Source organism: Danio rerio, chromosome 18, assembly GCF_052040795.2.
Source record: "Danio rerio strain M-AB ecotype USA chromosome 18, GRCz13ab, whole genome shotgun sequence".
Classification (NCBI taxonomy): Eukaryota; Metazoa; Chordata; class Actinopteri; order Cypriniformes; family Danionidae; genus Danio; species Danio rerio.
In genome coordinates, this window is record NC_141038.1 from 52,077,431 (window position 1) to 52,094,905 (window position 17,475).

General features: G+C 36.2%; 1 protein-coding gene across 9 annotated transcripts in view; it reads right to left on the reverse strand.

The window, feature by feature from the left end:
* Positions 1-1,204: 1,204 nt before the first annotated feature.
* The window catches only part of st3gal4 (ST3 beta-galactoside alpha-2,3-sialyltransferase 4), a 54,313-nt gene continuing 38,042 nt past the window's right edge, over positions 1,205-17,475 (reverse strand). For 2 of the 9 annotated variants that reach the window (XM_087291961.1, XM_087291960.1), the window contains 4 exons: positions 15,147-15,336; positions 14,926-15,063; positions 4,738-4,890; positions 2,923-3,389 (listed from right to left, as the gene is read on the reverse strand). In XM_087291961.1, the coding sequence (XP_087148087.1) occupies positions 3,300-3,389; positions 4,738-4,890; positions 14,926-15,063; positions 15,147-15,336 (571 nt within the window). In that variant the 3' untranslated portion in view covers positions 2,923-3,299. 9 annotated transcript variants of the gene reach the window in all.

Consider the following 17,475-nt stretch of genomic DNA (forward strand, 5'->3'; position numbering starts at 1 on the left):
ATTTGTTATATTTATTTATTTTATATATTTATTCATTATTTAAATGCATTTAATTATTTTAACATTTATTTAAATTTATATTATTTAAATGCATAGAATTAATAAATATTAATAAATAATAAATATTTATAGAAATAATAAATATTGTTTAAACTATTTATTTAAAATTATGTATATATAAATACATATTTATTTGTTTATTTAAAATGTATTATATATATTTATATATATATATATATATATATATATATATATATATATATATATATATATATATTACTTTATTTTATTATATATATATATATATATATATATATATATATATATATATATATATATATATATATATAATATTTATTTATTTATACATTTATTTATTATGAGCATGCATATATATTTTAAAATATATGGTTTATTATTATCATTATCATTATTATTACTTTTAATTTTTCTATTTACTTAAAAAGCCATTTTCTTGTAATATCTAGATCCGAGGTGCCCAAAGTAGGGCTCGAGGGCCAAAGTTGGCCCATGGTAACCTTTGATTTGGCCCACCGTTCTATCTGAAAAGAGAAGGAGACTGATGGGAAGGGATAGAGTGAATGCCTTTGACAGAGATTGTCGTTTAGATTTTAACGTAACCTTCTGTTTTATTGCTGAGCTACAAAAAAGCCAACTGAAATAAAGATTTAATTAAATACTGTAAATAAATCCGACTTGTAAAGAATGTAAAATACTGTCACTTGACAGATAGAGGACAATGCACAAGTCATCTGCGAGCAAATGAGCAAAGGAGAAGGCAGGAGCAGCTCGACTAGTGTAATCTGTTTGTTTTTACAGTAGTAAATGAGTTAAATGGCTAAGTTAATTTGATTTAAAGCAACTTTTTTTGTTTATCTGTTTAAATATTACCAAATAAATTAGGAAATTCCCCTTGGCAAATTTATTGTAATATGGTCTGGTATATTTTCAGCCCACAGCCCTCAATCAAGTTTGGTTTTTGGCCCTATTTATTAAAAAGTTTGTGCTCTGAATCTGATCTAGTTCAAATATAGTTATGTGTTTGATTTTTTTTCTTACTGTATATATTAGAACAAATGCAAAATCACTATATTACCAAGGAGAAGCATCTGATGAAGGAAATCCAACCACAAATCTGCAAAATAATCAAACTCCAGAGCATGTAAAGCAGCAAACAGCAAGATGCATACCGTTTCATTTTATTAAATACTTCAGAAGTTCACGAAATCCTGCGGTGGTATTTAAAAAACAAGTTCCCAAACGGAAACAAACAAACACATTAATAAATGAAAACGAATCATTCAGATCATAAATACCTGCGGTTTGACCAGTGGCGGTTCTGGACCACAGTAACTGGAGGATCAGACGGGGGGAACTCGTGCTTTTAGGGGCCACGGTTTAACACTGATCTCATCCTACATTCAGAACTATTTAATGTAATATTCGACATAATTAATTATTCTAATTAAAGGTGTAAACATCCTAAAATTACTTTAACAATAAGGGAAAATTTATCAAGCTAGTAAAACAAGTTGCATTATTATTATTAATATTATTATTATTATTATGGGGCGACACAATGTCTTAGTGGCTAGCACTGTGGCCTCACAGCAAGAAGGTTGCTGGTTCAAGCCTCAGCTGGATCAGTTAGCATTTCTGTGTGGAGTTTGCATGTTCTCCCCGTGTTGGCGTGGGTTTCCTCTGAGTGCTCCGGTTTCCCCCACAGTGCAAACACATGCGCTATAGGGGAGTTGATGAACTAAATTGGTGTATGAGTGTGTGTGTGTAAATGTGAAAGTGTATTGATGTTTCCCGGAACAGGGTTGCACCTGGGAGGGCATCCGCTGTGTGAAACATGCTGGATAAGTTGGCGGTTCATTCCGCTGTGATGATAAATAATGGACTAAGACGAAGGAAAATTAATTAATGAATTATTATTATTATTAAATATTATAAAATCTGTTTTTTAAAAAAGCTGCTTACTCTGCAAAGTTTCCATAATCCTGGTTGCCTCATATTTAACATGTACATACTGTGATTATTTGTATGTAATTTTCAAAAAAACATGTAGATTTTGGGCATAATTTTTTACAAACTGTGACAAGATATTTAATTTATTTGTATCTCTTGTTGCTGTTTTGTAGTTGTTGTTGTTGTCCAGTGCATTTACTGACACTCTTCACAGTTCTGCGGCATCAGACATCACTTTCTCCTGAAACTGAATCACTTAATGGTATGTTTAAATCTGTATTTAATGTGGTGTGTGTGTGCCGCTTGGACAAATCAATTTCCCTCTGGATTAATGAAATCAAATCAAATTAAATTTAAAAATGGAGAACAAAAATGATTCGTCCTCCTGTAAAAGTTGAATTATTTTTACATATTTACCAAAGTGCTGTTAAACTAAGAGAATATTTATTTTTTAATTTATAATAGCTTTAATAATTAATTTAAAATAACTATATATTTTTAATCATTGCCACAATAGGTACATAAATACTAGTTTTCAGCTTAAAGTGACATTTGAAGGCTTCACTAGGGTAATTAGTGTAAAGTTAGGGTAATTAGGCAAGTCCCTGTATAACAGTGGTTTGTTCTGGAGACAATCCAAAATTAATATTGCTTAAGGGGGCTAATAATATTGACCCTAAAATAGGTTTAAAAAAATTAAAAACTGCTTTTATTCTAGCCGAATTAAAACAAATAAGACTTTCTCTAGAAGAAAAAATATTATAGAAAATATTGTGAACATTTCCTGAATCTGTTCAACATCATTTGGAAAATATCTGAAAAAAATTGCAACCTCAACTGTATGTATGAATATATATATATATATATATATATATATATATATATATATATATATATATATATATATATATATATATATATATATGTGTGTTGTATTTTTTGGAACAATTAATAATAATGCATAATTAATAATAGTTCAACCTGATTATAATAAATCTAATAACATTGGGCTTGTGTTTCTGAACAATCAGTAGCGTGTTTATCTTGCAGGAATGAACATCCCTGGCTCCATTAATCCACGATCCAAATTAAGGAGCCCAAGCTTGTAGATGAGGATACACTGGACCCCCCCTGGACCCCCTGAGAACCGCCACTGGGTCTGGCGTATTTGTGTAAAGCACAGAAGAACAGGATCAGTCAGTCAGCAGCTCTGCAGCGGGGTGTTCTGCCTGTAGATGGCGATGCTGTCTGTAGTGCTGGATTTACACGCTTCATGTGTCTTCATAAGCTGAACGTGTGGACGTGTGTCAGGAATGAGGATGCAGATATAAAATCACTCCCTGCTCTTCAAGCCTGTGGAGAATTTGAGCTTCTTGATTCAGATCGTGGTAGGAATTCTGAAATCACAAAAGAAAGCGCAGGAGATTTAAACGCAGCAGATGTAAACACTTTGAATGCTTGATTCTGATTGGCTGATGAACATTCTAGGGTGTGCATTTATAGTCATTTAGTCATACATATAGTCATCTAGTATTTATCTGACTATAAATGCACAGCTAAAGTAGTTCCGGCAGGTTTTGAGTGCATTACAGCTCCATATTACTATGCTGAATGATTGAATGATTGTTATTTCAGAGCTGCTACAGTCCAAAATCACATTAAAAAACAACAGAAGGCTTTAGAGGAGATGTGGAAGAAACTAGTGCTACACACACGAGCAGTTTGAGGGCAAAAACCTGACCAATGTCTCAAATACAACATCTGAACAGTGGATTTAGGTGTAAGAGCACTAGTATAAGTAGAATAATTCACACCTGTCTCTTGAATTATTAGAAAATAATGCACACCTGAGGTGTAACACCACTCCATTTGACCGCATCACCACCTCAGATGTGCATTACTGTTTAATAACTCAATGGCTCATAGTCAATGATGAGATATAAACACTTAAACTGCATGGCTAGTGAATGCTTGATTCTGATTGGCTAATGAACATTAGCTGTGTGCTTATCTGAAAACAACTGCACACTTATAAAGTAGTTCCGGCAGGTTTTAAGCGCATTAAAGCTCCATATCACTCCACTGAGTGATTTATTGAGCTACTTAACAGCAACAACAGTCCAAAATTACATTATAACACAACAGAAGGCTTTAGAGGAGATGTGGAAGAAACTAGTGCTACACACTGGAACAGTTTGAGGGCAAAAACCTGACCAATGTCTCAAATACAACATCTGAACAGTGGATTTAGCTGTTTGAACCATAGTATAAGCAGAATAATACACACCAGTCTCTTGAATACTTAGACAATAATGCACACCTGAGGCGTAACAACACTCCGTTTGACCGTATCACCACCTCAGGTGTGCATTACTGTCTAATAACTCAATGGCTTATTGTCAATTATGAGATATAAACACCTAAACTGCATGGCTAGTGAAAGCTTGATTCTGATTGGCTAATGAACATTAGCTGTGTACTTACCTGAAAACAACTGCACCCTAATAAAGTAGTTCCGGCAGGTTTTGAGTGCATTACAGCTCCATATCACTATGCTGAATGATTTGAGTTATTTCAGAGCTCCAACAGTCCAAAATCACATCAAAACACAACAGAAGGCTTTGGAGGAGATTTATAAGAAACTAGTGCTGCACACAGGAGCATTCGCATGTGCATTATTTTATGCCCGTCCCTAATTTAAACCCATGACACATAAACACAGATCAGACACTGGTGAAAACCAACCTTCATAGACTTCATGGTTTGTTGTCCATAATAGTGGATGGGCTGATTCTGGTTTCTGGATGCTGGATACCCGAATCCTGCCACGTGCACAACATCGCAGTAATTCAGAGCCACAAACACTGCCAGAAGACCAGTGGTGGGATGAACAGCTTTCTGATGGACAGACAACAGAAGAGCTTACAATTGTTTACATCTGGGGTTCTCAACTGGTTTGGCCATGGGACCCGCATTTTTACATGGTCATCAAGCCGCGACCCAAATCTTTTAGGAACTATAATACAATTTTAGGATTTATAATTAATTTGTATTTATTTGTTAACGTAAACTAGTAACAGATACATCATAAGACATTCACCAAGACTTACAAATCAACAATATTTTATTGCTGTCATTGCTGGATCAAATTACAGAAATTTTACAAAGTAAAAACGACAAAACTGTTAATAATAAACTTAATAAAACATGTTTTATGGTTTCTAAATGTTGTTTTAATTTAGAAGGTTTCATGCTTTCTTTTGAGAGCACCTCACTACATATAACACTGAGGCTTTAAGTCTTATTCGGGGTCATACTTGCGCTTCGACATATTCATTCATTCATTTTCTTGTCGGCTTAGTCCCTTTATTAATCCGGGGTCGCCACAGCGGAATGAACCGCCAATTTATCCAGCAAGTTTAACAATAATAATTAACTAATCAGTAGTAGTAGTAGTAGTAGTAGTAGTAATAATAATAATAATAATAATAACAATAATAATCAACTAATTAGTAACAATAATAATAATAACAACAATAATCAACCAATTGGTAATAATAATAACAACAATAATCAAATAATTAGTAATAATAACAACAATAATAAATAAATAAATAAATAGTAATAATAATAGTATTAATAACAACAATAATAAAATCAATAGTAATAATAATAATAACAATAATAAAATAATTAGTAGTAGTAGTAGTAATAATAATAATAATAATAAAATAAATAATAATAATAATAATAATTAATATTATTAGTAGTAGTAGTAGTATTAAAAGTGTTAATTTGTAATTAATATTAATTAAAGTAATAAACGGGTCTTATTTGAAGCTCTTTGTGCATTTTTAAAGTAATTTGTTATTTTACAGACAACAATAAACAATACAATAAGAAACAAACAAACAATAAGAAAAATTATAGCCATTTTAATATTTGACAATTACTTATAACTAGAAAAGGTTTTACATATACTAAGCACTTCACTCAGTTACATTTACTTATACAGTAGATGTCATTAATTTCCATACTTTTTGTTTACCAGGCCAAAAAAAGTATAATATATGCATATATAATAAATATATATAATGTAATAACAATAATATAATAAAATGTATTTTTCATTATTGTATATACAGTGGAGGGAAAAACTATTAGAGCAATGTTTATTAATTTCTCAATATTATTATTTCTCAGGTAATATTTAACAGATTAGGGACGTTTTCACAGTATTTTCTGTAATATGTTTTCTTCTTATTTGTTTTATTTCAGCTGGAATAAAAACAGCTTTTTTTAAAGCCATTTTAAGGTCAGTATTAGTAGCTTCCCTAAGCAATATTTGTTTCAGACTGTCTACAGAACAAACCACTGTTATACAATGACTTGAACATTACCCTAACTTGCCTAGTTCAACTGTATATATATATATACTTGTTTACAGGCAAGAAAATACTATATATGACCACTGAATCAACCATGCATGTTTCAAAAGTGAACTACAAACAGACTAGTCTCATGGTTTCCTCTAGCTATGTTCCGTTTTCTTGCTCTCCGTTTAATTTTAGAAGCAATGTCTCTGCTAGCACTTCCTTCTAAAGGCGACACAAAGACTGACATTTGTTCCTCGGTGTCGACCACATGCGCTCATAAGTAAGAAGGTTAAGAGCTAGTATGTCCTTCGACAGCATTCATTCATTTTTCCACGGCTTAGTCTCTGATTCATCAGGGATCGCCACAGCGGAATGAACTGCCAACTATTCCAGCATACAGTTAGGTTGATAAATATTTGGACATCGACATAATCCTATTATTTTCGGCTCTATACACCAACACAATGGATTTAAAAATGAACAAGGTGTGCTTTAACTGCAGACTGTCAGCTTTAATTTGAGGGTATTTACATCCAAATCATGTGAACGCTGTAGGAATTACAACAGTTTTTATATGTGCCTCTTACTTGTTAAGGGTCCAAAAGTCTTCTGGCCACTCCAGCCCTATGCTTGCAGAGCTCCACGCCCATTAATCATGCATCTTTTGAAAAAATTCTGAAGTAGACTTTAACCGAAAGTGGGGGGTGTCATGGCCCTTTAAGTACATTTAAAATTACGTAATAATTTTAAAATTAAGTAATAATATTAAGTATCACTTATTATAATTATTATTATACTTATATATAGTTCTAATTATTACTTAATGTTATGGTTGTTGTTTGGCAGCCGTAGCCGCCAGTCATTTGACCTTTTCTTTATGATTTGTTTTTACAGTGTAGGTAAATTAGGTTAAAGTAAGGTTAATTAAGCAAGTCATTGTATAACAGTGGTTTGTTCAGTAGACTAGGAATCAAACTGGGAAAAGATTTATCATTAGAAAATCTTTTCCTATGCCTTACCGACATTAAGACCAGGATGACTAGGGTTGTAACGGTATGAATTTTTTACGGTATGATAATCGTCTAAAACAATACCACGGTTTGACGGTTTCGCGGTATACGGTATTAAATAGTAATTCTCATAGCAAAGACCCTGAAAAGAATAAGAACACGTTTTCTGACTGAACAAAGGTTTTATTTCAACAAACTTTTGAAAGAACCATTTTAATAGAACTATAGAAGTCTTTTATAAAAATAAACTGAAAAATTTCCCATTTTAATAAATTAAATAAGAAGGAATAAACAAGCAGGGTCTTTTAAGATTAGACAAAAATAAACTTAAACTGTCCTTCCTTATAAGCAGGATAAATGGGAGACCAAAAGTGCAATACCAAGTTTATGGCTGTAAACATGTATTTAAAGCGTTGTTTTTTTCAGTCTAGGTTGTGATGAAGAAATGTAAGCATGTTGAGATTTTCAGGACTTAATCTTGACCGCTGAGGTGAGAGAATGTGTCCACTTGTACAATAAACAAATAAAAAAATAAGAAAATAAGAAATAATGTGTCAAAGTCCAAATAAACATGGTGCAAGTCCTCAGTAAAAAAATAGATATAAATATTTACTATACTATAAATAGTTACATAACGAAACTAGATTCAATATGGAACATCCTTAGGTTTTATGTGCCAGCATGGATATGGTTGTCTGTGGATTTGGATATGGTTGTCTACAATGCAGACAAACAGCTGCACCTTCATTTGCGTCTTTTGAAAACAGCAAGAGCAGCAGTTCGTCTTTGCTGTGTCACTGTTTTGTCATGTTTCTGTGCTGCTGTGCATGCAAAAGTACTTAGTATGAGAATTATTTCATGCAAAACTTTTTTGTTTTTGCATTTTATTTAGCCACGCATAAATGTATGCCTATCTCTCATTCCGTGTGTTTCAAAAAGCTCAGTGTTGGTCCACAAACAAAAGTGAAACCTATGCTTATTGGTTGTGATATAGCGAGTTTGAACCAATCTGGGCATGGAGGAGGGACAATGCATCAATGTATCATGTCTGGTTTGTCCGGAGACACAGTGACGAGCGTTTCTTTGTCAAATCAGCTTTGTCAAATTTTGATGACGTAATCGCACTGATTCCGGAGCCTCTGAGTCCGCGAATGTTATGTGATACAGCACTGGAAAGCTGAGATTCTCTTCTTTATGCCAATCTTTGAATTGTATGAATCGGATCAGCGGATCAAAAGTTATTAAACATTTAAGAGCAATACTTATTTTTAGCCGCAGGCAGCCGTCTCGGTCTTTAAGGGTTAAAACCATTGATATGCAGTTGTTCATGGTATGATAATCGTGCACGTTCAAATCGTGGTAGACCGTCATACTGGTATATTGTTACAACCCTATGGATGACAAATAACTCTCTGCAACTAAATGAGAATAAAACAGAAGTGTTAATTTTAGGTCCTGCTGCTACCAACAATTCAATTAAAACTCAGCTAGGAGCCCTAAATGACAATCTGCACAATCACGCCAAAAATCTCGGAGTTATCTTCGATCCACTTTTGCAGTTTGATAAACATGTAAATGCGGTTGTGAAGGGCAGCTTTTTCCAGCTTAGATTGGTGGCAAATTTAAACCCTTTCTTTCTAAAAAAAAAAGATTTAGAAATCGTAACCCATGGTTTAGACTACTGCAACTCTTTGTACATTGGCCTTCCTCAGTCAACACTCTCTCGGCTACAGATGGTCCAAAATGCAGCTGCCAGATTAATAACAGGAACTAAGAAAAGAGATCATATCTCCCCTGTCCTCGTCTCATTGCACTGGCTACCTATAAAATACAGGGTTGATTTTAAAATTCTTCTTTTCACTTATAAAGCTTTGCACAATTCTGCCCTGGCCTATGTCAGCGAGCTTATTAGGCCATATACAGCTTGTAGACTCTTAAGACCCCATGACCAGTTTCTTTTGTCTGTCCCTCGGTCTCGCTGCAAGTCAAAGGGTGATCGAGCTTTCAGTGTTGCGGCCCCAAGGCTCTGGACAGAATCTCAGAATCTCTCCTTCTTTGGATGCTTTTAAATCTAACTTAAAGACATAATTTTACTCTCTTGCCTTTGACTGATGCATGCATGTTATTTTTTTATTATTTATATTTTAGATTTACTTTTAAATATATTTCATTGTATTTTAATACCAGTTATTTTTAGTTTTATTGTCTAGTTTATTTTATTGTAAAGAACTTTGGATCAACTACGGTTGTGTTAAATTGTGCTCTATAAATAAAGTTTGCCTTGCCTTGCATTGCCTAGACAATCCAAAACAAATATTGCTTAAGGGGGCTAATAATATTGACCCCAAAATGGTGTTTAAAATATTAAAAACTGCTTTTATTCTAGCCGAAATAAACAAATAAGACCTTCTACAGGAGAAAAAAACATTATAGGAAATACTATGAAAATTTCTTTGCTCTGTTAAACATCATTTGGGAAACATTCGAACGAGGAGGGCGAATATATCTGACTTCAGCCGTATATAGAGAGGAGAGTTTGGGTGGGGAGGAAGTGTAAACTGTCTGAACTTCAGTTTCCTGTCTATAACAGGATGAGAGATCATGAGCCCAAAATAAACACACACTTCTAATCATAATCACAATCATACCCTTTTCCCTCACTGTGGATGGAAATACCACAGATGCAGACGCTTCACAGAAACACATCCACCACAAATTGACAAATATTACAGCTCAAATGTTTGGAATCAGTGTATTTTGCTTAGTAAATTAAGTATTTTTAGATAAATTGAGTGTTTTATTTTGTAAATTAAGGCAGCACGGTTGCCTCACAGCAAAAAGGTCGCTGGTTCGAGTACCGGCTGGGCCAGTTGGCATTTCATTTTGGAGTTTGCATGTTCTCCTCATGTTGGCGTGGGTTTCCTCCGGGTGCTCTGGTTTCCCCCACAGTCCAAACAAATGCACTATAGGGAAATTGGAGTGTATGAGTGTGTGTATGTATGAGTGTTTCCCAGTGCTGGGTTGCAGCTGGAGAGGCGTCCTTTGTGTAAAACATGCTGGAATAGTGGCAGTTCATTCCACTGTGGCGACGCCTAAAATAGAGACCAAGCCTAAGGAAAATGAATGAATGAATTTTGTCATTTAAGTTTTAATCAGAAAGGATGCACTACATTGTAAACAAAGTGACTAAAGAAATGTATAATGATGAATAATGAAGAATAATTAATAATAAATGACAAATATATAATAAATGTACAATGAAATAATGATTTTTTCTTTTTCAATAAACAGTAATCCTGTAATTACAACTTCTGATCTCTCAGTCTCTGTTTGTGTGTGTGTATGTGTGTGTGCATTGTTTGTGTATTTGTATCTTGGTCGTGGTTGTGTTTAACCGATTGGCTCATAAGTGTGTTCTTTGATTTGAAATTGCAAGGAAATGAGATTACGATAACTATCTGTGTCGAGCATATACAAGTATGTTTAGTGTTTTGCAAATCACTGTGCGTGTGTGTGTGTGTGTGCGTAATGTTTCGAAAGTGTGAGGCTGAGACTGTGCTTAGGATTGTGCAAGACTATGCTGGTGCTTTGCCGCTTAAATGTTTTAAATCCATTCAGTCAATTTCTTGATCGGGCAGGTTGAATTCTAGCTTAGCTTAGCATAGTGAATAGAATCAGATTAGACCATTAGCATTTTGTTTAAAACATTCTAAAAAGAGTTTTATTTCAAATTAAATTAAATTAAAGTTGGAGTCTTCTGCGGTTACACTGTAAGAGTTGCACAAATCTAGGCGGATGTTTTCCCCTTAAATGTTTTGAATCCATTCAGCCAATTTCTTGTCCTGGCATTTTTAGTTTAGCTTAGCTTAGCTTATCATACTATATTGAATAAGATTAGACCATTAGCATTTCGTTTAAAACATTCTAAAAAGAGTTTTGATATTTTTTCTAATTAATAATTAAAGCTGGAGTCTTATGCAGTAAGAGTTGCGCAAATCCAGGCTGAGGTTAGCTTAGCATAATAAATTGAATCAGATTAGACCATTAGCAAAAAAATGTATAAAAAGAGTTTTGATAATTTTCCTAATTAAAGCTGGAGTCTTATGCAGTAAGAGTTGCGCAAATCTAGGCTGAGGTTAGCTTAGCATAATGAATTGAATCAGAATAGACCATTAGCAAAAAGAGTTTTGATAATTTTCCTTATTAAAGCTCAATTCTTCTGCAGTTACACTGTAAGAGTTGCGCAAAACTGGCCTGGTGTTTGCTCCTAAAATGTTTTGAATCCATTTAGCCAATTTCTTGTTCTGGTGAGTTAAATGTTAGTTTAGCTTAGCATAATGAATTAAATCAGATTAGACCATTAGCATTTCCTTTGAAATGAGTTTTGATAATTTTCCTAATTAAAGCTGGAGTCTTCTGCAGTTACGCTGTAAGAGTTGTGCAAATCTAGGTTGGTGTTTTGCCCCTTAAATGTTTTGAATCCATTCAGACAATTTTTTTGTTCTGGCAGGTTTACTTTTAGCTTAGCTTAGCATAATTAATTGAATCAGATTAGACCATTAGCATTTCATTTAAAACATTCTAAAAAGAGTTTTGATAATTTCCCTAATTAAAGCTGGAGTCTTCTGCGGTTACACTGTAAGAGTTGCGCAAATCCAGACTGCTGTTTTGCCCCTTAAATGTTTTGAATCCATTCAGACAATTTTTTGTTCTGGTGGGTTCAATTTTAGCTTAGCTTAGCATGATGAATTAAATCAGATTAGACCATTAGCATTTCCTTTAAAAAAATTCCTTTAAAAAGTTATGAAAGTCATGCAGGCAGATTGAAGTACAAAAATAAAAGTAGCACAGGAATCCAGTGCTAGTTAAACTGATTATGATTGCTAAATTGATTATTTGACTATTGATTAAACATCACCAGCTTAATAGTGTGTTCAGATGCGCTAGCAGCACAATTAAGGCCCTATTAAAGGCATGATCTAAAAATAAACAGATTGTTATTGTTTGTCTGTGTGGATACACATACAGTTGAAGCTGAAGTATTAATTATTCGTAATAAGAGTTATTATTAACTAGGCAGAGTTAGAGTAATTAGTTAAGTTATAGTAATTAGTTAAGTTATTGTATAACTTTGGTTTGTTCTGTAGACTATCAGAAAAAATATATAGCTTAAAGGGGCTAATAATATTGACCTTGAAATGGTGTTAAAAATTTAAAACAGCTTTTACTGTAGCCGAAATAAAACGAAAAGGACTTTCTCCAGAAGAAAAAATATTATCAGACATACTGTGAAAATTTCCTTGCTCTGTTCAACATCATTTGGAAAACATTTTTACTAAATCAAAGGGGGGTTAATAATTGTGACTTCAACTGTACATTTATATAAGAGTTCACACTTAGCTGATGATTGATAATAAAGCTTGTTTGGCATGCTGTCAAAGGAGAGAGCCCTGAGCTTATGCAATCCTTGAGCCCTGGGCTTACTCTCGCTTGCAGGGCGAGAGGGGAGTTTGAGCTCAGGTAGTTCTTGATGAACTCCCTCCGGCTTATTTCTGGCTAAGGACAGATATGGATGGCTGAGGAGAGATGTACTTGCCAATTTTGGTCAATTTTGGTATGTTCAACTCACTTAAGTTGCGTGTATTTGGACTGTGGGAGGAAAACAGAGAATCCAGGGAAACAGGCGCGGGGAGAACAAGCAAACTCCTCACAGAAATGTCATCTGGTTTAGTAGGGACTTTATGTCACGGTTGCAGGTTTGTGCGCTTTTCCGGAGTGTATGTTTGATCACGTGGGTTTGTTTTGTTTTGGTTGTCCATGTGTATTTGTTATGCTCACGTGACATGACGACACTCAGCGGGGCTGATTACTCACCAGCTGAGGCTCATTATTAGCCCTATATCAGGGCGACGTTTCTATGTCTCATTGTCAGTTCGTTACATCTGTTCTCATGTGTGTTATCTGTGCTCAGGCCCCTGAGGAGATATTTCTGGACCCTGTTTTTCCTGTCTGTTCCTGCCCTGTGTTCGTCGTCCTCCTAGCCTGTCACTTCCTTGTTTGTTTATTTTGACTTGGTCAAATAAACCTTTTATCACTTGCTATTGGATCCTATTTTTGACTCTTATTTGTTGAACGTGACACTTTAACCAGAGATATTCTTGCTATGAGGAAAGTGCTAATCACTAAGCCGGATCTGTATCACCCATCTGGAAAGGAGGGGGAGTAGGGGCAGGTAGGGGGGGGATTCTTCAAGACGAAGATATTGAGATAAGAAAACTCTGGTTATTTATAGAGAGATAGGAATCGTCTGATTGGAGAATCAGTCATGAGCTGATGTGGGAGCAGCTGAGAACAATCATAAGCACGTGATCCTCTCAAAATTAGTTTATAAATAAACTTCACTTAACATATTTATATTTATCGTGAATTTGCTTGGTGTTAACCATAGATATATACACTAGATGTCGCCTGGCCTATTGTTGTCTATTGGACGGAATGCGTTAATAGCGCCGCCATCTTGCTACAGGGTAGCGCTCCTTTGAAATGAATGTGGGACCAAGGTACAGTGGAGGACTGTGGCCATCCAAAGCCAGAGATATACACATATACACATATATCTGTGATCGGGAGTTTTCCTGGATGTTAGTATGCAATTTTTTTTTCTAATTACGAAAATTATAATTTTACATCACTTTTCTACATTGATGGATCAGTGACCGCACGGCCATTCCTGACAAAAAGCTTGTGTTTGTGTGTACAGAAATGTACTATTCACCCTCCCTGTTAAATTTGATCTAATCATGTCCTGAAACACAGCTCCTCTCCTGCTTTCACTGCTCATACTGACGGAGGGAGCGATTCGTTTGTGAATGAATCCCCCGAACGACTCTTTCACTAGCGTTAGCCGACAATAATACAAGTTTCTGGCAGCGCAGCATCTCGTTGTCATATTTCTTTTGCATTGTTTGCTGATTTTATTCAACAAAACTAGCATAAGCCGAGTGTTTAGTGTGAGTTGGAGCTGCTTTGCCGTATGGTGAATGCAGTAAGTGACTGATTATCATCAATAACGTTACCTGATTAGCACAAAAGTTCAGAGCATACAAAAACAGAAAAAAACTTAATCTTACCTATGAAATGTTCTGCCTTTGTGCTTTGATTTCTTTGTTTGCTCGTTTCTACACCCGTAGACAGCGCTAAAGTCCCGCATATTCACGTAATAACACCGTCTTGACTAGTGCGGTTGAATGACATTTATCCTGGGAGCACTGTACCAATGTGGCGGCGCTATTGACGCATGCTCAGGCTCCCTATGCGATATCTAGTGTATATATCTATGGGTGTCAACGAGCCTTTAGACAGCAGCAGAGATCTTACTGAAGATGATGTTGCCAGTGATTTGAATATGGTTAACAATCTAGTCTCTCTCTGTGTCTGTGTTTTGCATCATGCAAATACAGGTTTTACAGAAAACACATCGGCTCACAACTGATTTTTAAACGTGTTTTTATAGTCTGGCTCTGTGTCTGTGTGTGTATGGATCTCACCTGTTGTTTGCGCGGCTGCACGGGAATTTGGAGAAACTTTCGCGCTGTTATTCGGAGGAAATACGGGTCCAGCACACGGATCTGACTAGCCCGGCCAAGCCAAATCTGAGGAGGAGGCTTCCAGAAACCCTTCTGAACCTGAATAAACATTGCCTCATGATTACTGGGAAGTCGGAGGGAAACCTGGCACGGAGATATAATGAAAAAAGAAGGAGACTGACCCTCTTCTCGTCATACAGGATCTCTTTGAGCCAGCGCAGATCCTGCTGTTTGAAAGGAACCAGGACCAGCAGGGTGTCCGGGTCATTGTGGATACCCGGATTATAGGAGGCGGATTCGGGATAAAACAGACGCAGAGTGGTCTTGTTACCCACGTCCTCCTCAAAGCCTCTTACAGGGGCGTCATTCAGTCTAAAACAGACAGGAAATATTGATAAAGATCAAAAGTGGAATGCAGCTAGTGTTTTTCAGCCTTCCGGTGAAAGGTTTACGTGACTATTTTTCAATTTCACACTTCCTTTGATAGCATCGATGCTGTAATGTCATTAAAATATAATTAGTTAAACAGATCTAAGTGTAACGGAGGCCAGCTAGTGTGTGCTGTGCAGGTAAACCTCACTCCGCTGACCTCTAAAGGTGCTCTAGTGACAGATGCTAGATACCATGGTCTTTAGCCTTCTTGTTAGAGCAACTGACTCTCATGCGGAAGGTCACCAGTTCGATCCCAGCTCGGAGCGGGTTGGGCGGTGTAGGGCCGGCGGGGTTACATTGGTGCTGTGACCCGGATGGGAGTGGGTGTAACGGAGGCCAGCTAGTGTGTGTTGTGCGGGTAAACCTTACTCCGCGACTGACGCTAGAGGCCATGGTCTTTAGCCTCCTTGTAAGAGCAACCGACTCCCATGCGGAAGGTCGCCAGTTCGATCCCAGCTCGGAGCGGGTTGGGTGGTGTAGGACTGGCGGGGTTACATTGGTGCTGTGACCTGGCTGGGAGTGAGGTTTAGGGGGGTGAGTGTAACGGAGGCCAGCTAGTGTGTGCTGTGCAGGTAAACCTCACTCCGCTGACCTCTAAAGGTGCTCTAGTGACGGATGCTAGAGGCCATGGTCTTTAGCCTCCTTGTTAGAGCAACTGACTCCCATGCGGAAGGTCGCCGAATCGATCCCAGCTCCGAGCGAGTTGGGCGGTGTAGAACCGGTGGGGTTACATAAGCATTGGTTTAGTCGTTCAAGCCTAATGTACACACAATGCATGCTAAATGTAGTGTGTCTAGATCAGGGATTCTCATTTACACACAGGATGAACAGCAATCCACAAATATCTAATCTTAAATGTACATTTTTTTTATTATTTAAATATTAAAATAAAAATATTACTATATTGGCTTTAGTGTATGTGGGTGAATGCAAGTGTGTATGGGTGTTTCCCAGTGTTAGGTAGTGGCTGGAAGGGCATTCGCTGTATAAACATATTCTGGATAAGTTGGTGGTTCATTTCGCTGTGGCGACCCCTGATTAATAAAGGGACTAAGCCGAAAGAAAATGAATAAATATAAATAATTAAAATATTGAAATGTAAAAAAAAAAAAGAAGATTGTTTTCTCTATAAATATAAACATAAACACAACTGCATCCATGCCTACTTTTTATTATTAGCAGTATTATTAATTATATTCATATTTATAACAAAATTGGCGGTAGTGTATGTTTGAATAAGTGTGTATGGGTGTTTCCCAGTACTGGGTTGCAGCTGGAAGGGCATCCGCAGTGTAAAACATATGCTGGAAAAGTTGGTGGTTCATTCCGCAGTGGCAACCACGGATAAATAAGAGATTAAGCCTAAGGAAAGTAAATAAGTTAATGTTTTATGGGGCTGATTAAATGGTGCTGATTCCGAAGCTCAATTTCCCGAATGTTTACATAACGGCAGAAACGAATTGATCATAAATGAGTCATAATTCATACATATTGACTTTGCAGTGTAGTTTGTACCCAATTTGTGCACTGTTGATGAGTAAAAGTGCTAAAGCTTGGCAGAAAACACCACTCATTTAGCCGATTTATGAGGTGACGGGCTTGTGGAGCCACAGCACAGTCCCCGTTATTCCTGGTGTCAGCACGAAAAGGCGAAAGTACATGAAGACAATTACAGGCTCTTGATTTCTCAACGCCTGTGTAAACAACATCCTGATCCTGGCAGCAAGTTTACGAGAGAGAAACACACATCAAACTGGCCAACACCACTACTGTTTACACACAAACACACACATCAAACTGGCCAGCACCTCAGCTCTTTACAGATACAAACATCTTGTAATTACCATCTCAGAGCTTTTGAGTAGGAGGATATGAAGGCCACGGTTCATCTCAACATAATGTGTGTGTGTGTCCATGTTATGTTCAGTACCCACCCTAAACCTTTTTAAAACACAAGCAAAAGTGTTACAATGATCCCCGCTCTCCTCCACCCGCCTGAACATCGCAGTCTCAACACATTCTTATCAACTCAGCCCCCTGTTATTTTTTCCACGGGAGTGAATCCTTGAAGCACAAACT